General features: G+C 42.4%; 1 protein-coding gene across 1 annotated transcript in view; it reads right to left on the bottom strand.

The window, feature by feature from the left end:
* Nucleotides 1–4,538: 4,538 nt before the first annotated feature.
* The window catches only part of LOC100566328 (uncharacterized), a 66,528-nt gene continuing 57,675 nt past the window's right edge, over nt 4,539–13,391 (bottom strand). The window contains exons 18-20 of the mRNA XM_062969297.1: nt 10,792–11,574; nt 10,096–10,222; nt 4,539–6,192 (exon numbers count right to left, since the gene is read on the bottom strand). Of these exons, the coding sequence (XP_062825367.1) occupies nt 5,231–6,192; nt 10,096–10,222; nt 10,792–11,574 (1,872 nt within the window). The 3' untranslated portion in view covers nt 4,539–5,230. The remainder of the gene's footprint in view (nt 6,193–10,095; nt 10,223–10,791; nt 11,575–13,391) is intronic.

Here is a 13,391-nt window from a genome sequence, read left to right as displayed (position 1 = left end):
CGGACCTCTTAAATCTCTAGACAGGTTCTGCAAGGTGAAGATCAACAGAGAAGTCACAGGCCTTTGTATGGTTTCTTTAACTTATTCTATGTTAAAGCAGAGACGTTTCCCCTGGTTTCCCAACCTATATGATCTGACCCATGTTTTGTATCCAAAAACACAAGAAATGGCAAGAAATGAAGCTTATGCAGATGAAGAAAATGGGACCAGAAGTGGTTACAAAACGTTGCCGTGTAGCAGATTTCCAGACACTGTGTTTCAATCTCCATTATAATAATAATAACCTTCCATGCCACTAAGTATCCTTAGAATGTGTGTATTTTAGACTCCTACAATTGCTGCCAACCTATCAGTTCGAAAACATGCAAATGTGAGTAGATCAGTAGGTACCGCTCTGGCGGGAAAGTAACGGCGCTCCATGCAGTCATGCCGGCCACATGACCTTGGAGGTGTCTACAGACAACGCCGGCTCTTCAGCCTAGAAATGGAGATGAGCACCAACCCCCAGAGTCAGACATGACTGGACTTAATGTCAGGGGAAACCTTTACCTTTACATTACAATTGCTGGCTTGGCTATTCTGGGACTTGTAGTCCTTCTAAGAAACTGCTCAAAGCTTTGGTTATAGGTGAACTTGGCATATTTCACTTTTCTAATGGATACGGTAAAAAAAAAAAAAATACAACCACCAAGGGGCCTTATTCGGCTTGGAAAACTTTTCTTTTGGGGCGGACTATGGGTGCATCGACACTGTAGAATTAATGCAAATGAACTGCCATGGCTCAATGCTGTTTAATTATGGGAGTTGTAGTTTTAGAAGCTCTTTTGCTTCCTCTGCAATAGAGTGCAGCTGCCTCAGAGTTTAACTCCTGTGACTCCATAGCATTGAGCTACGGCAATTCAAGTGGTGCCGCATTGCATTAATTCTATAATGTAGATCAGGCATAGGCAAACTTGGGCCCTGCGGGTGTTTTGGACTTCAACTCCCACCATTCCTAACAGCCTCAGGCCCCTTTCTTTTCCACCTCAGCCGCTTAAGCCCGAGTTAGCATATGCCTGGTGTAGATGAACCTTTCAACACCCAAAACAATTCCCTTGTGTTGGTGGTTGGCTTTCTCAGGGATTGGCATCTTGGTGATGTGTTGGAATGGATGGCTCGATTTTGTTGATTGTGTAGGATGAAGAAACCATCCGTCTAGATTTAGAATCTGCTTTTCTGTGAAATTGTCACACCAGATTAAAGTGCGACTAAAATAATAATAGATTCCTTTTTTTATTTACAAGCTGAACTATGTTTCTTTTAGCACAGAAGCCAATCTGGGTTTCATCAGCATGGGGTGTGTGGTGGGGTTGATGGGAATTATAATCCTGTAATTATAGTCCTGCCAGTGGCGCAGCATGTTAAAGCGTTAAGCTGCTGAACTTGCAGACCAAAAGGTCGCAGGTTCAAATCCGGGGAGCGGAGTGAGCTCCCGCTGTTAGCTCCAGCTTCTGCCAGCCTAGCAGTTCGAAAACATATGAGTAGATCAATAGGTACTGCTCTGGCAGCAAGGTAACGGCACTCCATGCTGTCATGCCAGTGGTCACATGACCCTCTTCAGCTTAGAAATGGAGATGAGCACCAACCCCCAGAGTGAGACACGATTGGACTTAACGTCAGGGGAAACCCTTACCTTACTAAGTTTGGAAACCCTACTTGGTTTCAATAAGGAGTTTTAGTCTACAGCTACCACCACTCCCTGGACTTACTGGGTTGGGTTGAGCCTGTCAAACTGGGAGAACCGGTGCCTGGACAGGAGGTTGACAAGGCCGAGCTGGTGGAAGGAAGCTTCACATGTAATGAGAAGGTTGCCAAATCCAGAACCAACCTCTGCTTTTTAGTAAGAGATGGATATAGCAAGGACATTTGCACCCAATTTGGAGAGTACAGGATCAGAATCCAAATGGACTTTAACAGACTAAGAGAACTGAACCAAAACTAACTAAATGGATTTCAAGAGGAAGAAATGTATGGTACTACACATTAACTCCAGCTTCTGCCAACCTAGCAGTTCAAAAACAGGCCACAATTTCAAGGCATTAGGTTAAATGTTTTTGAATACAGTAGAGTCTCACTTATCCAAGCTAAACGGGCCGGCAGAAGCTTGGATAAGCAAATATCTTGGATAATAAGGAGGGATTAAGTAAAAGCCTATTAAACATCAAATTAGGTTATGATTTTACAAATTAAGCACGAAAACATGTTATACAACAAATTTGACAGAAAAAGTAGTTCAATACGCAGTAATGTTATGTTGTAATGACTGTATTTACGAATTTAGCACCAAAATATCACGATGTTTTGAAAACATTGACTACAAAAATGCGTTGGATAATCCAGAATGTTGGATAAGCGAGTCTTGGATAAGTGAGACTCTACTGTATTTACATAAAAATTGTAATTTAAGATAATAAGACTTTAATAAGATAAGACTGTCCAACTCTGATTAGATATATACTGAAGTATAAGATGACTTGAATATAAGCCAGCCAGGACCCTCACTCAAGTATAAGCCAAGGGAGGCTTTTTCAGCCCTAAAAAAGGGCTGAAAAACTCAGCTTATACTCGAGTATGTTTTATTCTCGCATTGATTTAATGGGTTTGGAAGTACCTCGGCTATATGAGAAAGCATTTTTAATGCAACATTGGATCATAGCTTTTTGTCTCACCAGGTACAGACTCGCAGTGGCTCGTTGCCAGGTTTCGTCTTCTGCCTACCGGATCTCAATATCCATGAATTGTTCCTGCTACCTGCGGTCCGGATCTCACTATCCACAACTGTTTAGATTGCTCGATTTCAATGTCAGCTTTTGTCAAAGACAAAATCAAAAGTAACAACAGAGGTTGTTTGTTAAGTTATAACACTCAGAGCTCCAGTTTTCAAAATGGAAGCCATTTTCAAAACGACAGCTGCAGATTACTGGTAGAGCTATCAGTGTTCTAGCAGTGTTGTCCTCCATTTTGGAGGCGTTGCCTCAGAACTCCAGTTTTCAAAATGGCTGCCGTTTTCAAAATGACAGTGACAGCTTCCTGGGAGAGCTAACAGGGCTATAGCAATGTTCTTTATTTTATCAGCATCGCCTCAGAGCTCCAGTTTTCAAAATGGCTGCCGTTTTCAAAATGACAGTGACAGCTTCTTGGGAGAGCTAACAGGGCTATAGCAATGTTCTTCATTTTATCAGCGTCGCCTCAGGGCTCCAGTTTTCAAAATGGCTACTTCTTTCAAAACGACAGTGGAAGCTTACTGGTAGAGCGAACAGTGCTATAGCAACGTTCTTTTCCATTTCGAAGGCATCGCCTCAGAGCTCCAGTTTTCAAAATGGCTGCTGTTTTTAAAATGACAATTGCAGCTTCCTGGGAGGGCTATCAGTGTTATAGCAACGTTCTTCTCCATTTTATAGGCGTCGCCTCAGAGCTTATTTTCAAAATGGAGTTACACATTATCAGGAGACATATTTTTGCTTGTCTTTCCACATTTTCTCCTTGTTATTCATCCTTACTAACATCCTTGCCTTTGAAGTTTGTCCGAGATGGAAGAGACAGTTGGAGAAGGGGGTGAGGCCTTAATGGCCAACTGGAAAAAGCCTTGGATACTGCCACTCCGGAGAGAGAATTCAGTCTGGAGGCAGGAGTTTCCACCACAGAATGGCATGAAGGCCCTCGGAAATGCCCAGAGACAATGATGCTATTACGGTAAGCACCTGTGGAGAATGGTCCCAGGGACACAGGAGTTACATTCATTTTACATTAGAAGAAATGCCGCTCCACATTTCGAGGTTGAACAGTTCTCCATCTCTTCTCATACTTCCTACAGCTTTCCAGATGTTTGGACTGGAACTCCCATCAGTAGTCAGTGGTGAGGAATGCTGGGAGTTCCAGTCCAACTGGGTCAAGAGGGAGAAACCATTCCCAGCCCCATGTCAAAGATTCCAAGACCATTCTTTATCACTGGGAAAGAAACCCCTCTAGGATTATTTAGATCCTCGAGCAGCACTTGGCTCTAAAGTGGGAGAAGGGGCTGGACTGGATGGCCTCTGGGTGCCCCCTGCCAACTCTATGGTTCCCACTTTCTCAACCGGTTCTCTGCTCCTGATAACCCCTTTTTCCTCCCATAATTAGGACCCTAAGCAGCTCACAACTTTAAAAAGCAAGACAATTAAAAACATGCAGAAATACATTTTAAAATGGAATTGAACTGGTCACAACAATTGAGGGTGCAGCTCCACCGCCGAATAAATGCAGTTTGGAATGCAGGCTTTTAAAGATGATGGTTTTTAAGATCAAGTCACAGGGTGCTGTGGTTTGTTTGTTTTTTTTTACTTTGAATATGTTTTAATGGTTTTTAAGTGGGAATTTTTAATAGTATTTATATTTAATCCTGTTTTTAATGTTTGCATATTTGTATATTTCAAATCATATGCTGATGTTTTTATGTTAAGCCACTCTGAGTTTCCTACAGGAGAGATAAAGTGGGGTATAAATAAATATAACAATAACAATAATAATTTGATACCACTTTTAATTGCCAGGGCTTAATACTATGGAATCAGGGCAGTTGTGGTTTGGCGAGGCACCAGCACTGTTTGCTTTAGAGAAATGGTAACTATTTATTAATTGGTCTTGGGCCTATCTCCACACAGACACTAACTTGATTTCCCCACAACAAAGTCCATACTTAACATTCATAGGTAACAGGTTGTTCTTGAAGTCACTGCTCGTGGATGATTTTGGAGACGAAGGACAGATGAAAGTTTCCCTTGCTCACTTTCTCTGGTAAAGGGGCTTCTGGGGCACCCAATTCCCAAAGTAATCAGGTTGGAAATGGAGAGAGCAGGTCTCTCCTACTGAGGCCTGGCACCTTGCTGAAGGCGCTGGAAACTCCACAGGCTGCCACTGAGCAGGACAGTGGTGGTTAGTAGTACTGGCTTGAAATGGCCTGTCCAAGCCTGGATCTCACTGTAATCTAAAATGGTTCCCTTTCCCCAGGTAAAGGGGCGGGCAAACTTACTGATACAAACCAGGAAGGATTTCCTTAAGTTACACCCTCATAAAGCTAACAGAAAAATGGCTGCTCTCAAGCTGTGGGTGAGACAGCCTAACAAAAGGAACTGGGACTTGTACAGTTCCAGCACAGATGCCATTAGACTGTTCATTTGGTAGGGAGAAAAGACTAACATAGCCATGCCAGCATTTAGTCACTGCTAAGTTTCGTGTGGCTGTTTTTCTTGGCATGGGTTCTCAGATGTAAAGTCAGACTGTTTCTTTGACTGAAGCCCTTCCCGCACTCTGAGCAGGTGTATGGTTTCTCTCCGGTGTGGATTCTCTTATGTTTGACAAGGGTGGACTGGTCGCTGAAACTCTTGCCACATTCGGGGCAGGTATACGGCTTCTCCCCTGTGTGCATCCGTTGATGGAAGCTGAGGCTTCCATTGTGCCTGAAACACTTTCCACACTCTGTACATTTGTAGGGCTTCTCCCCAGTATGAATTATCTGGTGTGACTTGAGATGAGCACTCCGACCAAAGCATTTGCCACACTCCAAGCACTGAAACGGCTTCTCCCCAGTGTGGATTAGCTGGTGTGCCTTGAGATGGGCACTCCAACCAAAGCATTTCCCACATTCGGAGCATTGGTACGGCTTCTCTCCTGTGTGGATTATCTGGTATGACGAGAGATGGGTCTTCCGACAGAAGGATTTCGCACACTCCATCTTCTCCTCTTTTTGGATCTTTGGATGCTTCATCTTACCAAGATCCAAATTCATAAGCTGCCTCTCATCTGCAGAAATACTTTGATTCAGGTATATGTTGGAACTTGTCCCTTCATAAAGCATTTCACATTCAATAAGGTTTCCACTCTCGCTGAAGGTCTTTGCAAACATCAAATCTGATTCGTTCTCAGAGTAATTTCTACATTGAACACTGGGGAAAGCAATCCCCTTTTTTTCTGTTTCACTTTCCTGCTGGACTGAGATTTCATGGGAGTTTCCCACCTGAAATGGAAAGGAATTTGCTTTCGGCTCCTTCATGTGGCTTCCGTCTTGGCTCGCTGGCCCATCTTGGCTCCAAACATTCTCCTTCACTGCTTCACACTCTGTTCTTTCTGAGGAATCCTCACCTAGTTGCCTCTCATACTCACTTTTCCATTCATCACCTGTTGGAAATAAAGCAGAAAGCAAATTAAGACCAATTCTCATTATACCCTCAGGAAGTATTCCCGAGGAAGGTTTATGGAGAACACAGTGGTTGCTCCCAAGTCTTTAGAAATTTTTCGTGCCAAAGTTAGGATTGTCCCTCCTTTCTTTCTTTTCACTGACCAATGAAAATTGTATAGTCTGAGAAAGTTTCTGAATTTTGAATAACAGCTCAAAGAGAAACTAAACCCTATACTTTTTTTATTTTTGTCACACCTCAGATTAGCTTCACCTTGCTAAAGACACCAGGCTGCACACAGGACATAGTCTTTTATAGTTTACTAGCTGTGCCCGGCCACGCGTTGCTGTGGCGAAGTATGGTGGTATGGGAAATAAAGTATTGAGGAATTGGTGGTAGTTAAGGTCAAGGGTAAAGGTTTTCCCCAGACATTAAGTCCAGTCGTGTCTTACTCTGGAGGTTGGTGCTCATCTCCATTTCTAAGCCGAAGAGCCGGCGTTGTCCGTAGACTCCTCCAAGGTCATGTGGGATGACTACATAGAGCGGCGTTACCTTCCCGCCGGAGCAGTACCTATTGATGCACTCACATTTGCATGTTTTCGAACTTCTGGGTTGGCAGAAGCTGGAGCTAACAGTGGGGGCTCTCTCCGCTCCCCCAATTCAAACCTGTGGCCTTTCAGTCCAGAAGTTCAGCAGCTCAGTGCTTTAACACGCTGCGCCATCAGGGGATATTATTTCCTAAAGGTTGTGAATATACAATATTTCTGATTGGTTTTTTTTGTTTGTTGGAGGCAAGTATGAATGCTGCAATTAGGAAAAATGATTAGGATGTAATGGCCTTGCAGCTTTAAAGCCTGGCTGTTTCCTCCCTGAGTGAATTTTTTGTTGGGAGGTGTTAGCTGGCCCTGATTGTTTCCTGTCTGGAATTCCCTTGTTTTCAGAGTGGTGTTGTTTGCAATATTTTATGTGCTTCTACTGTCTGTGGCCCGGAGAAAACAGAGGATTTTCCAGACTTTGATTATGGGAATACTTTGTTGGGAGGTGTTAGCTGGCCCTGATTGTTTCCTGTCTGGAATTCCCTTGTTTTCAGAGTGATGTTGTTTGCGATATTTTATGTGCTTCTACTGTCTGTGGCCCTGAGAAAACAGGATTTGCCAGACTTTGATGATGGGAATACTTTGTTGGGAGGTGTTAGCTGGCCCTGATTGTTTCCTGTGTGGAATTCCCCTGTTTATTTACTGTCCTGGTTTTAGAGATTATATTGTTCTGCATTATTCTATCCCAGTAATTATTTCATATTAAAGAAGAATCTCACTTATCCAACATTCGCTTATACAATGTTCTGGATTATCCAACGCAGTCTGCCTTTTCATAATCAATGCTTTTGTAGTCAGTGTTTTAAATTCATTGTGATATTTTAGTGGTAAATTTGTAAATACAGTACAGTAGAGTCTCACTTATCCAACATAAACGGGCCGGCAGAACGTTGGATAAGCGAATATGTTGGATAATGAGGAATTAAGGATAACCCTATTAAACATCAAATTAAGTTATGATTTTACAAATTAAGCACCAAAACATCATGTTAGACAACAAATTTGTCAGAAAAAGTAGTTCAGTACACAGTAATGCTATATAGTAATTACTGTATTTATGAATTTAGCACCAAAATATCACGATATATTGAAAGCATTGACTACAAAAATGCATTGGATAATCCAGAACGTTGGATAAGCGAGTGTTGGATAAGTGAGACTCTACTGTAAATACTACATAGCATTACTGCGCATGGAACTATTTTTTCTGTCAAATTTGTTGTATAATATGATGTTTTGGTGCTTAATTTGTATAACGATTACCTAATTTGATGTTTAATTGGCTTTTCCTGAATCCCTTCTTATTATCCAACATATTCACTTATCCTGCCGGCCTGTTTACGTTGGATATGTGAGACTCTACTGTATATTTCTAATCTTATATTATCTGCTCAGAACTGGATTATCTGAGGCCCCTTCTTCACAGCTGTATAAAATGCACACTGAAGTGGATTATATGGCAGTGTGGAGTCAAGATAATCCAGTGCAAAGCAGATAATATAAGATTCTAAATGGGTTATATAGCTGTGTGGAAGGGCCTTGAGTCTACACTGCCATATAATCCAGTGCAAATCTGATAATCTGTGGAAGAAGCCTAAGTGAGGCCTAAATCTGCCTGTCCCCTAACTGAAACCTGGCTGTCCCTTGGTTGCTAGGCAACCAAGTGGGCAGAGATTAGCCCTCTAAACTGGCAGCAATTGGATAAAAAAAATTATTGCTCTCCCTCTAATTAGGACTTTATTTTTCTTTTCTTTTTGTTGTATCAACCTTGAGGCGTGGATGATGGGTTGTGTTGTCAAATTTTGAGGTTGGGGGGCTTGTACTTTTGTTGTTTTGTGAATTGCTGTGATGCCATCACTCTTTTATATATATAGATTAGGAAATAAGTAGGAAAATAGTTCAAAAGAGGTAAAAGTTCAGTTCCAAAATATAGTTACAAAACAAGGCTGTAATCATCAAATCCATAGAAGCATAGGCATGAAACAAGATCCTTCCAAAGAAAGTCAAAGTCCCAAACACAGGAATATATCCAGGCTACAAGGTAATACAGGAATGCAGACTTGAAACAGGAAAGCCGACTTGGTTCTTGACTCAAGCTAAGAAGTTGCTTTTGACAAACATCTCCCTCTCAGCAGACCCTTTTTAAAAGCATAGCATGAAATAATTTCTTTGCCCTTTGGCCTTCCTCTTGTTTACTATTCGAAGACTCCTTCCCAGCCCCCGAAATTCCAGACAGCTAGCAGGATGGAGCTCAGCAGCCCCAGTGTCAAGGCCGTCAAGGCCACTGAGCAAATTAGTGTTATCAGAGCTACTCTCCCTTTCTGCTTCCAACAGCTGAATTCCATCATCAGAAATAACATCTTCCCATAGGAAAAACTCCCTGCCCTTCATTTCCCACGGCAAGCACACTCTGCAGCTGAATCCCATCATTCCCATCAGAGTCATCTTGAAACTCATCCTGAATCTGAATCCTATCATTATGCACTTGCATCCCAAAATCCTCATCAGAATAACACAAAGGCAAAGGCACAACAATTTTTTCATTTCCTTCTGTTCCTCACACAGCATCATTTTCTGTGGTTCAACAAGCTTCATGTTTATTTATTCAGATTATTTCCCTTATATAGCTCCTTTATCAGGTATAACAACAGTTTTGACCCACATAAACCACGGGTTATGACAAGGGTGCAAGAATTTGCCACAAACTAAGAGGGCAACTGTGCCCACGTGACTTCTCAGGAAATGTGGAGTCTCCTTCTATGGATTCTACGTCATCACAGGGCCCACTGGTAACCCCATCACCCACAATATTAGGAGTATTTTACGGCCTCCAGAATCCATATGTACGATTTCACTTACTTACACTTAAGGGGAAATTATCTTTCTAGGTATTTGGTAGATACTCCAGTGTGATTTTATGGTATGTTTTCCCTGGACGTTTTTGAACTTTGGATGGCCAGAACTGGATACAATAATCAAAGAGAGGATTGACCAGCAATGATGAGGATTTCTAGGCCAGGGATCTGCCCATGCAGTCCCTTAAATTACCCCAGGGAAGGGGAAACTTTGGCCTTCCAGATACTATAACTTTCAATCCTGGACAGGCTTTATATCCCAGGATCCAATTTCAGGTTTTCTGTTTATCCCAGATTATCTGGCAGTGGGGACTCATATAATCCAGTTTAAAGCAGAAAACCTGGGATCAGATTCTGGGATATAGGGCCTGTCTGGAAGGGCATAGAGAAGCAGCCACAGTGCTCTGATTAGTTTAGGAACATCAAAGGACACAAACAGCCCGTTCTGCTTACCTAAGAGTCCAGCATCCCCGTTGTCATCTTCCTGTTTGGTCACCACACTAAGCTTCTTCTGCTCAATCTCAGGCAGGGCTTGGCCAACTTCGGGAGAGTCCACTGTCTCTTCTCCCTGTAACAGCATCTAAAATATTTATCACATGTTAGCCGAATCAATATCTGCTCTAAACTGTCCTCAAAATATTTGTGAGGTAGGTCAGGGCCAGAGAAAATAACTGGCCCATGATCACACAATTGAGTTTCATGGTTCATAAGGAACCTGAACATAATCCCACATTAAACCTACTACCTGGGCATAGGATGGGGGGCTGCATTTGCTCTTTATAGGGCACTCCTCACCCCCGCTGTATTTCAATGTTCCCCTAAATTAAAAACTCAATATGCCTCATCTCCTCATGGGGATTTGTCAGGCAATTTTATCATTTTTTTCTTCCTTTCATGCTGTTTCAGGCACAAAAGAGGCCTTTTTAAAACCACAAAGTAAGCTGAGAGTTTAGAATCTTTTAGAGTTGAAGCCAGATTAAAAACCCACAATTATTCTGGCTCAATGACTATATTAGATGTGAAAAAAGTCTACAACATTTAGAGTTAACAGAATGATAAACTTCAAGTGGTCAAAACCTCAACCTGTACTGAGTCACATGATCGATACAGAGTGAGCTATACAGGATAGAGACAATGAACGGTCCTCACCTGGTCTGCCTGCTTCCTGGCCTCTCGCTGTCTCCGGAGGAAGTCCTCCGCCAAGGCCACCGCCTGGGAGCAAGTCTCTGGACCACATTCCTTGACCCAGGCCTCTATCTCTGAAGGCAGAATGGCCAAGAACTGCTCCAAGATCAGCAGCTCCAGGATCTGCTCCTTCGAATGCCTTTTAGCTTTCAGCCACTGGCAACACAGTTCCTGAAGCTGCCCGTAAGCCCCTCTCGGCCCCTCGGCCTCACGGTAGCGGAAACGCCGGAAACACTGCCGCTGCTCCTCCCTCCGCATGGCGTCCCCCTGCAAGATGGCAGCCTTCACTTTCCCATAATCCCCCCTGCCTTCGGCCTCCAGGCCAGCGAAGGCCCGTTTGGCCTCTCCACTCAATGCTGGCAGGAGCCGGGGCACCCACTCTTCCTTGGGCCACCGGCAGGCTTGGGCCACTTGCTCAAAGGAGGCCAGGAAGGCTTTGGCGTCGTCCCACGGCTCCTCCCTCGACTGAGAGGTGCCCCAGTTTGGCTGAGGGCCTTCCACGCTCTTCAGGAACTCCTGCCATTGGATTTCCCACTGCTGAAGTGAGTCTTTGTCGGGCTCCTGTTTCACCTCCATTGGTCTCCTTTGTAGGAATGCCTCAGTTGTCCCAACATGGCAGCTCCCTCTCACTTCCCGTGACACCTGCCCTGGTATATGAGTTGTAAGGTCTTCTCGGGTCTCCATTTTCATCCTTGGACAAGAATGTCTATTGTGTTTTAACTTTTGCCACAGGTATTTTAATATATGTTTGTTTCAAAATGTGTTCATGTTTGCATTCTAGCTATGTTTTAATATGAGATGTGATAGATGTACATGACTATGTTGTACCCTGCCTCAATCTGAAAGACAGGCCGATAATAAAATTTAAAAATATTAATATTATAGTCTGAAACTTGGAAAATTATAGACTCTACTGCAGCAGTCTAAACATCCACATGGGAGATTTATGCCAGGAAAACTGGAAGAAAAAAAATAAAAATATTACATTACCACTTTAAAGAGGAAGACTTATGAAAGCACAAATACAGGGCTGGAATGGAACTGGCCGTTGAATAAGTCACCCTGAAAAGGAAGAAAACAGTAGGCCAAGGGTTCCCCAAATTAAGACCTGCAGTTTGTTTGCACCCCTTTAAGGCCCTTCACTTGGCACCGCCCTAAAATTTAGACTTAGGGCTGTCTTAAGTTTGAAACAACTTGAAGGCACACAACAACAATCCTAATTAACTTGATTATCTCATCAGCCAAAAGCAGGCCCACACTTCCCATTGAAATGTTTATGTTGATAAAATTTGTTCTTCATTTTAAATACTGTACATTTTTGTGTGTTTTTTTTTTTGCACTATAAATAAGACATGTGAGGTGTGGATAGGAATTTGTTCATGTTTTTATTCAAAGTATATTCTGGGCCCCCAACAGTCTGAGAGACTGTGAACTGGCCTTCTGCTGAAAAGGTTTAAGGACCCCTGGTCCAGGCTGATTCCTGTATCCTGAATCTACTGCAAAAACAGTACTAGTATGGTAAGATCCAGTGGATATCAGTCCCAGGGACACAGGAGTCAAGCTGTATTTTATAATAATAATAATAATAATAATAATAATAATAATAATAATAATAATAATAATAAAAACTTTATTTATATACCGCTCTATCTCCTCAAGGGACTCAGGGCGGTTTCCAATATAACAGAAACATACAACAAGTTAAAACCATACAGCAATTAGGACATTATACAACATGAACGAACATAAATGAATAAGACATATAATCAGTAACAAGAATTTAAAAACCTAATGACAAAAACTCCATCAATAACCCAGATACAATTACAGTAGAGTCTCACTTATCCAAGCTTCACTTATTCAAGGTTCTGTATTATCCAAGGCAGTCTGCCTTTTAGTAGTCATTGTTTTTGTAGTAAATGTTGCAATGTTTTGGTGCTAAATTCATAAATACAGTAATTCCTACATAACATTACTGTGTATTGAACTGCTTTTTCAGTCAATTTCTTATAAAACATGATGTTTTGGTGTTTAATTTGTAAAATCATAATGTAATTTTATGTTTAATAGGCTTTTTTCTTAATCCCTCCTTATTATCCAAGGTTTTCGCTTATCCAATGTTCTGCCGGCCCATTTATCTTGGATAAGTGAGACTCTACTGTATCAGGATTCAGCGTTGGGGTGGCCAACTATAAGATGCTAGGCGTGTCAGGTACTACGGTACAGAGTGGGTAAGGAAGTGGGTAAAGTGCTAATCGAGAGTTCCTACAGCCTTCCAGATGTTTGGACTGGAACTCCCATCAGTACAGTCAGTGGTGAGAAATGCTGAGAGTTCCAGTCCAACAAGATTGAGAAGAATAAACAATTCCCAGACCTGTGTCAAAGAGCATTAGGATCAGGGCAGCTACAGTTTGGGGAGGAAAAGAACTTGTAAAACTGCAATTCCCAGGATCCCCCAGCATGGGGCCAGGGCAGGGTCAGGGGTGTGAAGTGCATTCCTTCTCCAGTGGAGATGCATCCCAGGACACTCCCCTTGTCACCCTCCTGCTAAACCACCTAAACTG

The sequence above is a fragment of the Anolis carolinensis genome, chromosome 2 (assembly GCF_035594765.1).
Source record: "Anolis carolinensis isolate JA03-04 chromosome 2, rAnoCar3.1.pri, whole genome shotgun sequence".
Taxonomy (NCBI): Eukaryota; Metazoa; Chordata; class Lepidosauria; order Squamata; family Dactyloidae; genus Anolis; species Anolis carolinensis.
The sequence above is the reverse complement of the archived record's forward strand: the minus strand, read 5'-3'. Positions and strand labels throughout refer to the sequence as shown.